This window comes from Fukomys damarensis, unplaced genomic scaffold (genome assembly GCF_012274545.1).
Source record: "Fukomys damarensis isolate Sample0158 unplaced genomic scaffold, DMR_v1.0_HiC HiC_scaffold_4, whole genome shotgun sequence".
In the NCBI taxonomy this organism is placed as follows: domain Eukaryota; kingdom Metazoa; phylum Chordata; class Mammalia; order Rodentia; family Bathyergidae; genus Fukomys; species Fukomys damarensis.
This window is the reverse complement of record NW_022900916.1, coordinates 60,614,065-60,626,520: the sequence shown is the minus strand read 5'-3', so window position 1 is coordinate 60,626,520 and position 12,456 is coordinate 60,614,065. Positions and strand designations below refer to the sequence as shown.

The 12,456-nt window shown below is 42.2% G+C and overlaps 1 protein-coding gene across 1 annotated transcript in view; it reads left to right on the top strand.

Annotated features, from left to right (window-relative positions):
- The window catches only part of Col1a2 (collagen type I alpha 2 chain), a 35,564-nt gene extending 24,369 nt beyond the window's left edge, over positions 1 to 11,195 (top strand). Inside the window, exons 34-52 of the mRNA XM_010603444.2 lie at positions 462 to 515; positions 1,227 to 1,280; positions 1,385 to 1,438; positions 1,534 to 1,641; positions 2,013 to 2,066; positions 2,902 to 2,955; positions 3,887 to 4,048; positions 4,759 to 4,866; positions 5,525 to 5,632; positions 6,019 to 6,072; positions 6,162 to 6,269; positions 6,407 to 6,460; positions 6,956 to 7,063; positions 7,545 to 7,598; positions 7,704 to 7,811; positions 8,339 to 8,597; positions 9,005 to 9,189; positions 9,870 to 10,112; positions 10,987 to 11,195. Coding sequence (XP_010601746.1) covers positions 462 to 515; positions 1,227 to 1,280; positions 1,385 to 1,438; positions 1,534 to 1,641; positions 2,013 to 2,066; positions 2,902 to 2,955; positions 3,887 to 4,048; positions 4,759 to 4,866; positions 5,525 to 5,632; positions 6,019 to 6,072; positions 6,162 to 6,269; positions 6,407 to 6,460; positions 6,956 to 7,063; positions 7,545 to 7,598; positions 7,704 to 7,811; positions 8,339 to 8,597; positions 9,005 to 9,189; positions 9,870 to 10,112; positions 10,987 to 11,133 — 2,076 coding nt within the window. The 3' untranslated portion in view covers positions 11,134 to 11,195. The remainder of the gene's footprint in view (positions 1 to 461; positions 516 to 1,226; positions 1,281 to 1,384; positions 1,439 to 1,533; positions 1,642 to 2,012; positions 2,067 to 2,901; positions 2,956 to 3,886; positions 4,049 to 4,758; positions 4,867 to 5,524; positions 5,633 to 6,018; positions 6,073 to 6,161; positions 6,270 to 6,406; positions 6,461 to 6,955; positions 7,064 to 7,544; positions 7,599 to 7,703; positions 7,812 to 8,338; positions 8,598 to 9,004; positions 9,190 to 9,869; positions 10,113 to 10,986) is intronic.
- The last annotated feature ends 1,261 nt before the right edge of the window (positions 11,196 to 12,456 follow it).

The following is a 12,456-nucleotide window of genomic DNA, read 5'->3' as shown; positions in this document are numbered from 1 at the left end:
AATAATTACCCTGCCTGGGTGTCAGCATCATGGCGCTTTCGAGCCACAGTCTGCCTCATTTTCTTCTCCTCACCTTTCCTCGGGGAGCTGATAACTCCTGCAGCACAGTGCTGACGCCCTCCCATCCCACCGTTCTGAGGGCTCCTAACAAAGCTGCTCATTTCTCTGCTCTCCAGGGAATTTTACAAAAGCAGAGAGTTCAGATCTCCTAAACTCATAGCCTGCCCTTGATGTACACGTTTCCACTGCCTTTATTACAGGAAAATTCTCTCTTCCTGAAAGTGGCTTCTAGTCATCTTGATAATTAGAACTAAAATGTATCGAAGGTTTTCTTGATGTCCAACCAGAGTGTGCAATAAAAATGTTCTATTAGTGTAAAAGCACAGCAGTGAGGAGTGACAAGATTTGCTTTTCATGGTATGAAGTGTTATTAACAAGACACATCTCTTTCTTGGTGTTAGGGTGCTCCCGGTGCTATAGGTGCCCCTGGTCCGGCTGGAGCCACAGGTGACCGGGTAAGCATGTGTCTTCACTGAGCGGTGACTTTCTGATTTCATAGCAGTATCTAAATGTTCCTGCCCACCCTAGTCCCAAGAAACCCAGCAATTTATTTTTACAGATTGTAATAAAGTCCACTTATTTTAAAACCAAGATGTTCTGACAGGATAGCGGGAAATGAATGTTGTGTGTTCAAAATTGTGTTTCACTTCATACAGATGTACCAGCGATCTGATCTATACTTTAATCCCTTTCATTTGTTTTAAAGACTCCCCCTGTTGCCCATTAACAATATCCTAATGCACTAAGCCTCCTCAAAGCCTTTAATTGTAAAAAACAAACAAAAAAATCAATGAAATACATAGTGTGCCCATTTCGTATCGAGCAGCCCACTTAAAACAGACCTTATTTATTGTATTGTACAGACTGCAGCAAACAGATCAGCCCTGTGTCCATCTCAAAATTAAAATGCCCTGTTCTTAGTATTATGGATACTGATTTATAGTGTTGTGGCAAGTCTACAACCAGTAGCACTTCGATCCTCACAATGAATACATTAAGTAGAATAAGAGTCTGCTTCATTTTACTCTGAGATGTACATTAGTTATCTCTCTCAAGGCAACTACGAACTGACCAGAGCCCACTGTCTGCACTGTGCTCACTCCTTCCTGCTTCCTGGAGCATCTATGTGAAGCCTATTAACAAACTCATCTTTGGTCCCATTACAGGGTGAAGCTGGTGCTGCTGGTCCTTCTGGCCCTGCTGGTCCTCGGGGTAGCCCTGTAAGTAGAAACCTGGGTCATCTGGACACAAAAACATCACAACTTTTAAATGTTCATAAACCTAGGGTTGCTAAGATATTTTTGAAATCCCTTTTCACACCTAGGGTGAACGTGGTGAAGTTGGTCCTGCTGGCCCCAATGGATTTGCTGGTCCCGCTGTGAGTAACACATAATGGGCATCACGCTTAAAACAGTGCACGTTGAGGGTACAGTGAGTCATAATGCCAAGCTGTAACTGTTCCTTTTCCCACAGGGTGCTGCTGGTCAACCTGGTGCTAAAGGAGAGAGAGGCACTAAAGGGCCTAAGGGTGAAAATGGTGGTGTCGGCCCCACCGGCCCTGTTGGCGCTGCAGGCCCCTCTGTAAGTTGATGTCACTGGTGGTCAACAGAGCCTGTGTAGTCACCCATGAGATTTTAGAATTCAACATTCGTCACCAAGTGCCTACTATATTCCAGGGAATATACAAGATTGAAGATGATTTTTTTTAAAAAAAAAAGAAGAGCTAATACTTGCATACCACTTTACAGTTTATAAAAGTCTTGTAAATATTGTCTTATTCTTCAAGAACCCATAAGAGTTATAGTATTAAAATAAGAGCATTTCATGTGATAAAGACATCTATTGCTTAGTTCTGAATTTTATTCTAATAAGGAATGATCCTGAATAAAAGAGTATCATTTAGAAGAGTTCGATGTTTTTTGATCTGACTCAATCTTTTCATTTGCATTTAGGGTCCAAATGGCCCCCCTGGTCCTGCTGGAGGTCGTGGTGATGGAGGTCCTCCTGTGAGTATTTACAGTCGATTCTGTTCAATTTTCCCTCTTCGGAATCTATTAGAGACAACTTGAAAGTTTTGACATCGTTGGTAAATTTGCGCTATGATGAGATATTTGAGATTCAGGTTCATGCTGATCAGAGTCATTCTGATATTGGGGCCGCTCAGGTCTGTCACGTGGATATTAATTTCCCCTGAAACTCAGCACAAGGTATGTTACTGCCTCCTCACCGGAGGTAGGAAACAAAGTCGACCCTGAGCAGTTTAAATGTGAAGTGGATAATACATTTCTTTGGCGCTCTTTTTCCTTTAGTTATCGCCTCCCTTCTGGCTGGCCAAAGTCCTTCCCCTTTGCAGCCAGTGCAGTTGCCCTGACTCTCTGGAGGGCCAGAGTTCCCCAGCATCTCCACTGATTCTTCCCCTGGGCAGTGAGTCACCTCCGGATCACTTGTCCCTTCCTCTACACACACCATTACTTATCCAGCATCCATTTCTCTAGCACCCAGTCAGGTGATTGCTGATGGATACACGCTAATGTGCAAAGGTGGCATCACATGTGGTTTTCTTGCTTTTACAACCACCAGATGACATGTTAACATTTCAGAAGGGAGCACCAGACCTTAATGCAAAATGTGGACATGGTAACTGTTGGCCCCTCTGATAAGGAAGCTGAGGAGGAGGAGGCCTTCAGCGTCCTGGTTAAAAGATAACCTGTGTAAAGGTGCCTACTACCTATTCTTCAGTCCACTCCCACTCACATGAGGATTTGTTGAAGAAGAAATTCATGTCTCATCCAAATCTTTGGCATTGGTTTGACTGGGGAATTTTCTGTGCTTGGCTCTTAGGGTATGACTGGTTTCCCTGGTGCTGCTGGACGGACAGGTCCCCCTGGACCATCTGTAAGTTCATCCCTCAAAACATAGGTCTTCATTTAGATCTGGCCTCTGGAAGGAAACTAATAAAAACTCTAAACACATCACTAATATTTGTTATTACTTTTCCACTCAGTTTTTCTGAACCATTAAGGCAAAACCACCACAGATTAGATTTTATAATACCAGTTTAGAGGCTTTTATTTATGCAAATGTCAGTCCCCTTAAGGGGGCATGATCTCTTCATTAAAAATGTAAAAAAATAATTTTAGTCACATATCAGATATTTCTATATCTAATTACCCTCTATGGCTAACATTCTGCCTCTGTTGTTAAAGTGTAATTGTTCCTGAATTTAAAGGTGGTTTGGCCTCTAATTCAATTCTGATTCAGACTCTCCTGTCGGGACTCAAGAGAATTTAATTAATTACCAAGGATTAAGTCTTCTGGTTAAGGTTTCCGGGAAAGAATAGCAAAGATGTTGATTTCTTGGAATCCTTTTGCAGGTTTTTCCCCATAGGCATTTAATTAAACCTAGTTGAGAGCATATGTGACTCTCAATTATGAACCAAATGCCGGCATTGGCTTTCTTCAAAAAGAAGTGGGCAAAGTACTCCAAAATCCAAAGTCTTATTCACTTCAAACTCACTCCTATAAGTCCACATAGCTCTGATTCCAGTACGCTAGAGTACTAGCAGTGTGGCATTGCCTCTGCTCACGAAGATGTCCGGAGACTCTGTCTCATCTGTCTGCTTTGTTACCTTCTCAGGAGAAGACAGAAGTTGCTTCTTTCTATGACAATTTTTCAAAGGCCTAAACCTTCCCCAAATGGCCAGGATATTTCTTTGCTGTTTGATGAAGTGCATCTTTATATAGAGAAAAATCTGCTGCTGTCTTCCCGGTCTATGATAATGAACAGAAGTAAATGACTTTGTACATTTGACTTTCTACATCACAGGGTATCACCGGCCCTCCTGGTCCCCCTGGTCCTGCTGGTAAAGAAGGGATCCGAGGTCCTCGTGGTGACCAAGGTCCAGTTGGCCGAGCAGGAGACACAGGTGCAGGTGGCCCCCCTGGCTTTGCTGGAGAGAAGGGTCCCGCTGGAGAGCCTGGTACTGCTGTAAGTGATTTCAGACTCCTTTTTCTTAATACCTTATGTTGAGTTGAAAATAAAGCCCCTGCACAAATCCTTAGGTGGCGTGTATTTGTTGATCAATATTGTAGCTCTCAAGTAGAGCTCAGTTGAGCCAGAAAATCCAACACACATTAAGGTGCTGTGAGTTCAGCAGATGCTCAAAAAGCACATAATAGGAACAACAGTAAATGAAGGAATTCACTGTTTACCACAGCAGCCCTTTAAGCTGTTGAGAGCACCCAAGGTCCAGGATTGGAACAGGATCCCACTGCTGTGACCGCCTTACTGTAAATTAATCAATCTCAGTAAGCTACCGATTCCTTTAAGTACGCATTGCCCAGCATGACTGCTGCCTTGAAAAGTGCCTTATGAGACCTTTGAGGCCAAGGCCAAACTGTGCTTCCTTGCAAAGATTCTGTGAAAACTATACCTTTCCCAAGTGGCCTTGTTAATCTGAACTACGTATTTTTAAATGTTGTACCATTGTTCTCAGATGGAAAAAAAAATACATGCCACTATGTACATTCATTGCTGTCCCCAGAGAAAAGACATCCAAGGATGTGTTGGAATAATAGGAGGTGTCCCACCACGGTAACCTTGTCCTACAGAGAGCTCACTCTCCCAGTCCTCAGTCTAACTAGCAGCATCAGCTAGGACCTTGCCCGTGATACTCAGGATTTTTTTCTTTTGTTTAGGGACCCCCTGGTAACCCAGGTCCTCAGGGTATTCTTGGTGCTCCTGGTATTCTGGGTCTCCCTGGCTCTAGAGGTGAACGTGGTCTGCCGGGTATCGCTGGTTCTTCGGTAAGTGTTTGACATTCTCATTACCATAATAAAAGATTTGAAGAGCTGCCACTTCAGTGTGACAGACTGATCACTGAATAACTGCACTTAAGATTGTTATTCATGGCGTTTTCTTTATACAGATCACATGTCACTTATCTAGGAAGCTTTAATACCACCTTACTTAGACACACACTATAAAGACATGGCATAACATTATGCAGAATGATTTTTCTTCTTTCTGCGAGCTTGAGAATGATATAAGCTCTAATTGCATTTACTCCTCTGCAATATGAGATTTTGGCATCATTTATCCTGCAGGAAGAATGAGATACTGGAAGTTCTGAATCATTTCATTTAACCTTCTCTGTGACAGCAACTAGGATCCATCTCATCTCTATAAACTTTATCAACTTTATGAAGTCACTTTATTTGGGATATATTGGATGCAACTAGCCTCCCCATACAGACAGCAACATTCCAACACAACACGAGGTTGGCCTCCTGAGTGCATAGAAGGAAGGCGAGATGCCACAAGTGACACTTTTTGCCATGTGGTGGCATACTTGTTCAATTTACCTTCTCTCCTCACACTAGAAACTCCAGGGCTGTTTGGGGAGGGTGAATTAGCATCCCATCCGGTGAGAGTACTGTTGTTTTATCTCCTTGCCCTCTGTAGGGCGAACCTGGTCCTCTGGGCCTTGCAGGCCCTCCTGGTGCTCGTGGTCCCCCTGGTAACGTGGGTAGTCCTGGAGTCAACGGTGCTCCCGGTGAAGCTGGTCGTGACGTGAGTTCGACAATTACTTTGTAAAATGAAACGAAGCAGGCTTCCACTGTGTATGACTTCATGTGCGAAGTGGAAGTCCTCTTGCTTCACGTTTCTGATCTAGACAGTCTACTTCTCCATAGTACCTGCATGTGAGGCCCCTCTCTGAGCAGTGAAAATAGGAAAAATTACTTGGGATGGGGGAACAGATCTAACACAGTTTAAATTTGGACCCAACTAGTAAAAATACTTCCATAAATATCTTTCTTGATAAATTTTTACTCCTACTTTTTAATAGTCTGAAAGGGGCTCAATCTCCAGCACTGGTGGTGGTGAAGGCAGGTAGTCAAAACATAAGCATTGGTGGTCACAAAAGAAAAGCCTTCATCTGCACGGTTTCTCCATAGGGCAATCCTGGCAACGATGGTCCCCCAGGTCGTGATGGTCAACCTGGACACAAGGTCAGTACACTTTGCCATCTCTCTGACATGTTAACGTGGTGAGATACAGGCCAGACATGCTAAGTTTTGCTTTGCTTTGCTTTTGGTAGGGAGAGCGTGGTTACCCTGGAAACATTGGCTCCACTGGTGCTGCAGGTGCACCAGGTCCTCATGGCCCCGTGGGTCCTGCCGGCAAACATGGGAACCGTGGTGAACCTGTAAGTCTATAAATCCCCATCCCTTCATGTTGTCACCTTCTTGGGCTTCACTTCTAACCTCACACCTGGGGAGCAGAGGGGACATCGGGAGAAGAGCCTGGACTAAAGGAGTTGTGTTTGTCTTTTCCAATTCACAGGGTCCTGCTGGGTCTGTCGGTCCCGTTGGTGCTGTTGGTCCAAGAGGTCCTAGCGTATGTACATGGTGAAGTTTTCTATACAAATTAGTATCTAAGGATAATCAAACCAAACCATTAAATTAAAAAGTAGACAGAGCCAGATGTGGAGGTGCACACTTGTACTCCCTCCCAGAAGGCTGAGACAGGAGGATTGTCATGAATTCGAGGCCAACCTGGGCTACATAGTGAGTTCAAGTCCAGCCTGAACTGCATAGCGAGGCCCTATTTCAAAAACAAACCAAAAACGTCGATAATATATAGGCTAGTTTTCATAATTGATAGAATAACTTGGTCTTTTTTAGAGCTTTTCTGCTTGTTTGTATTAAAACCCATGTGGATCTAGTCCTTCTGCAAACAACTCAACTAAAACAGATTACCAGAAATGTTGAGAACCCATGCAGACCTTTGTATACTGCAGATTATGTTTCTAAATGGATTAAACAGTATTTGTGAAAATAAGGGCATCATATTTTTTAAAAGGTAAAAGTCTTCTCTGTCCTTCTCTTATAGGGCCCACAAGGCATCCGAGGGGACAAGGGAGAGGCTGGTGATAAAGGGGCCAGAGGTCTCCCTGGCATGAAGGGACACAATGGACTTCAAGGTCTCCCTGGTCTCGCTGTAAGTAAAATGTGCCCATCCCATGTGCAGACCAACCTCAAAAGCCTCCAGCTCAGAGGGACCGTCTTCAGATTTCCCCTGCTACTGTCTAAAATATCCTGCCTCATATCAATGTTCCATTCTCTGGCCAACTCCATCTGTCTCTGGAATAACACTATTTTATCCCAACACAAAAAGTTGAGAGTTAAGGGAGACAGAAACATACATGTATTAAAATCTCCTGGCAACAATGTCCTCCAGCCCCACTTAGAATAAATATAATTAGAGGAATGGCTAGTGTTGCACTGCTGAAAGGGCTTTTGAAAAAAATAATTGAATATAATAGATGTAATGGGAGAAAAGAGCCCTACTTTATTTTCAATTTTCTTAATCCAGAGTCCATTGAAACTAAAATTTTCCATTTAATTTGAAAACCAGAAGTCTATCATCTATTGACACATGTTTTGAATGTGTGATTTGTTTTCCTGTTCTCTCTTTCAAGGGTCAACATGGTGATCAAGGTGCTCCTGGCTCTGTGGGTCCTGCTGGTCCCAGGGTAAGTGAATCCAAGAGATGGTTCATCTCTGAAATTGGGCTAGTGTGGCTGATGAACCTTTCAGGGTTTTGCTCACTGTCTAGTTTTAATGTCCTTCTCCCATAGGGTCCTGCTGGTCCTTCTGGTCCTGCAGGGAAAGATGGTCACTCTGGACAGCCTGGTGCCGTCGGACCTGCTGGTGTGCGAGGCTCTCAGGGTAGCCAAGGACCTGCTGTGAGTATGATTTGGGAAAATAATAAAGAACTTCAGTGAGCAAAGGCATGTTTTCTTCAGACTACCACCAGTCAATTTTGACAACACATTAAAGTAGACCCACTGTAAATATTTAGGAGGTCTAAGCAGGGTGTGGTTATACACACCTGTAATCCCAGCAGTCTGGCAAACTAAAGTAGGAGAGTTGAAATTATGAGTCCAGCCTGGGCAATTTAGCAACTTGGTGAAAGTCTGTCACAAGATGAAAAGGGGGCTGAGGATGTCGCTCAGTGCAAAAGCCCTGGTTCAATCCCCAGTACTGTAAAAAGAGAGAGAAGCAGGGGAGGACGAGAGAGATCTGAAAATTGTTTGTGTTCAGTGGGCTTTTCAAGCCCATGTCTGCAAGTGTGCCTGGAAGAAAGTCATTTATTTACATGAACTTCATTCTTTTCTGCCTATTAAAACACACTTGTGTATGAAGTTTAAATGAAAATCTGTTGCTGCTGATGTCTTTCTCCTGTCTCTCCTCTCCTCTTTGACCTTCTCAGGGCCCTCCTGGTCCCCCTGGCCCCCCTGGGCCTCCTGGTGCAAGCGGCGGTGGTTATGACTTTGGCTTTGATGGAGACTTCTACAGGGCTGACCAGCCCCGCTCACCACCTTCTCTCAGACCCAAGGACTATGAAGTCGATGCCACTCTGAAATCGCTCAGCAACCAGATCGAGACCCTCCTCACTCCTGAGGGCTCGAGGAAGAACCCCGCTCGCACATGCCGCGACCTGAGACTCAGCCACCCAGAGTGGAGCAGTGGTAGGTCTAGGTGGCCAGAGCTTCTCAGAGTCAGTTCCCGCTGACATTCACAATGCAGATGCTCCTAGGAAGAAGTCACACTACACAAAATCACACCCAATTCACGAAGCATCGTTTTCCTCCCCCAACCAGAACCCATCCTCAAGCTTACCATACGTTTTTGCTCCCTTCGTGGCAACAATTTGATTTGATTTTGATTTTGAATGGGGCAGAGCAGAGAAGAAACTGTCTGATCTTAAAAAGAGCCACTCCCTTCCCCTTAGGTGTGGGGCAGATGACACGACAGTGTAATCCAAAATGTCACTTAAGAGAGTCAATGTCTTTGACTGGTTATTACTAGAATGCATATTATGCTTAGTTTATGCTTAGTAAGATGTCGTACGATCTGGATCTTGTTTTCTGAAAAGGTGACTACTGGATTGACCCTAACCAAGGTTGCACTATGGATGCAATCAAAGTGTACTGTGATTTCTCTACCGGCGAGACCTGTATCCGGGCCCAACCTGAAAGCATCACACCCAAGAACTGGTACAGGAGCTCCAAGACCAAGACACATACCTGGTTAGGAGAAACCATCAATGGTGGTACCCAGGTGAGGAATCGCACAGTCATTCCTATTTCTGCTGCTTGTTATTTCCTTGTGATTGTTTCCTTTTTAGTTACTTGTGTGTTCAATCTTTACCAAAATGGTCTTATTAAGAAAACAAAACAAAACAAAAAAAGAACCTGCTCTCAGGTTCCAACTCTTTCCCAGGTTACACATTAAAATATGGATTGATGGGATAGAGCCATATAACTCAAAGTTATTATTCAATTTTGACTTAATAATTGACAAAACAGTCTAACAACATCATGTAGTGTAAAAGTACACTGGCCTCTCTATAGCACCACACCATGCATGTGTGTTGACAAAAACTGAGCAGCTTTTCTGAATTTTTAGTTAAATCTGTTCATTGACTTTATTAAATATCTATTAGAATCCAGTATATCACAGAATTACAGGAAAGAAAAAGGCTTGGATTTCTATCTTAACGCTCTGTTGTTCTAACCAGGCTCATTAACACCTATCTGAAATAGCTGCTTTTAGATGGCCTTAGATCAGATGTCCTTCTAGGGGACTGGGGCTTCTTTCAAACACAAGTAAATTGAGTTTCCTTTCAGAGTGCCTTTTCTTAAAGCTTGAATATGAGTCCATTATTTCTTCTTATTGTTTTGATGTTTGGTACCTGAGTCCTCCACTTAAGCAGAATTCCCGTATTATTTACCTTGTAGTTTGAGTACAAAATAAAAGGCGTGACTTCCAAGGAAATGGCCACTCAGCTTGCCTTCATGCGCCTACTGGCCAACCATGCTTCCCAGAACATCACTTACCACTGCAAGAACAGCGTTGCCTACCTGGATGAGGAGACTGGCAGCCTGAATAAGGCTGTCATTCTGCAAGGCTCCAATGATGTTGAACTTGTCCCTGAGGGTAACAGCAGGTTCACGTACACTGTTCTTGAGGATGGCTGCTCTGTAAGTAACAGTGAAACAGAGGAATAACTTTTACCGGGGGAAGTGCGGTAGGAAGAGTTCTAGTTTAGCCATTAAATGAACAGATGAATGAGGGACCTGACTGATCTTTTTGCACAAATATATTTATTTAAATTTAGGTTCTAAATCCAGAGATTTTATCGGATATTGGCTTCTGAAGTACTCTGAAATACTTAAATGACTACTATGTCCATGTGTTAGTTTTTTTTTTCCCTTTAATATGAGTTTCTTCAACAGCAATGTGTGCCCAGAATTTAAAATTGCTGGAGGCTTGGGCTAGGGATTTAGCTCAGTGATTCTACTGCCTGCCTCATAAGCTTAAGGTCCCAAGTTCGATCCCTGGTACCAAAAAAAAAAAAAAAAATTGCTTGAGAATTAAAGGGCCTAAACTATAATTTATAGTTGTAGGTATTTTACTTTTTAGTATGGCATATATTTTACTTTTTTATATAATTTTCCTTGTAAATGAAAAATATATAATATATTATCTATAATATGCTATAAATAGAATTTAACATTCATTCACAGCAGTATTGCATATCCACCCAAGTCCCTCTTCACACACACACACACACACACACACACACACACCACAAATCCTGAAAATAATGTTGTAGGAATAAGCCACTTGGAATGTATGCTAGATTACATTTAACAGAGGCTAAGCAGGAAGACTTTCCCTGAAAGTCTCTGATGGTTCATTTTCAAAGATAATTTGTTGATCTGGGACACATGTTTTCAGAATGATTTGGACAAGCCAAGAAGTGATTATTTTAAAATCTTAAGTTTCAGATGTTAACCCAGTGTAGAAATAGTGCTACTGTATGTATCTTATCCCTTCTTTTTTTCAAAACAGAAAAAGACGAACGAATGGGGGAAGACAATCATTGAATACAAAACAAACAAGCCCTCTCGCCTGCCCTTCCTTGATATTGCACCTTTGGACATTGGTGATGCTGACCAAGAAATCCGTTTGGATGTTGGCCCAGTCTGTTTCAAATAAATGAACTCAAACCTAAATTAAAAACCAAAACATAAAAAGAAATCTGAACAAACTTTCTCTTTGCCATTTCTGCTTCTTCTTCTTCTTCTTCTTCTTCTTCTTCTTCTTCTTCTTCTTCTTCTTCTTCTTCTTCTTCTTCTTCTTCTTCTTCTTCTTCTTCCCTTGCACATCTGCACAATCTACTTGCTTAAATTGTGAGCAAAAGAGAAGGCTCAATCAGAGCATGGTGCAATACAATCCACCCTCCCCCACAAGGTTTGGAAATTTTTTTTTCAACATTTTTACACCTGTTGTGGAAATGTCAACCTTTGTAAGAAAACCAAAATAAAAGTTGAAAAATAAAATAAAAACCATGAACATTCACACCACTTGTGGCTTCTGAATATCTTCCATAGAGGGAAGTTTCAAACCCAAACTTTTGAAGGTTTAAACTACCTCATAAGACCTTCCTGTGAGTGTGGTCCTCCTCATAGGTGCTAACCTAGACAGACACGAACTGAGGTACTTGTTTTGTTCATATTACAAAGGTGCTAAATAGCAGTATTTCAGATACTTGAAGAATGTTGATGGTGCTGGAAGAATTTGAGATGAAATACTCTTCTGTGTTGAGTTGTATTGTGTGGTTTTTAAATTTTGATTTATCATCTATATTTGCCACCTTATCCCCAACTAAAGAAATGCAGATCCTTTGCCCAAAGTTGTCCTCTTCTTTAGATTCAGAATTTGCTCTCTGCCAGTCTAATTTTCATTCTCTTCCTTGGTTCCAAACAAGCCTTGTTTCTTGAACAAGCAGAAAAATTAAATTGTACCTATTTTGTATATGTGAGATGTTTAAATAAATTGTGAACAAATGAAATAAAGCATGTTCGGTTTTCCAAAAGAAAAATACTGAGTAAAATTCCTTGCTTCAATACTCTTTGCAGTGTAAATGTGCATCCCCATCAGCCTTAAGACCAAGTGCCACCCAGTAGATAGAAATTAGGCAAAGGGTGCTTTGGTAGGGTGGAAAGAGCAGAGAACAAGGCCACAAGAGAGCTGAGCTTCTGTTCTGGCTCTGATCCTTGGGGCTCAGTGATCTTCAGCCTGTGAGTCCTGTGTTTTGGTTTTCAGATCTATAATTAAGCAAGAGTTTTCCTCTGCATGATTAAACATTTGCCCTCCTCAGAATGGATAACATAGAAGCAACGTTGCATTGTTGACCTAAGCTTATGATAAGCAAAGGTCCATAGAAACTTTTGGGTTATTACCCATTAAGCACTTTGTAACTGTGGCTGAAAGTTGGTCTATGCACAATTAATATTATTAACTAAAACAGTTTCAAAT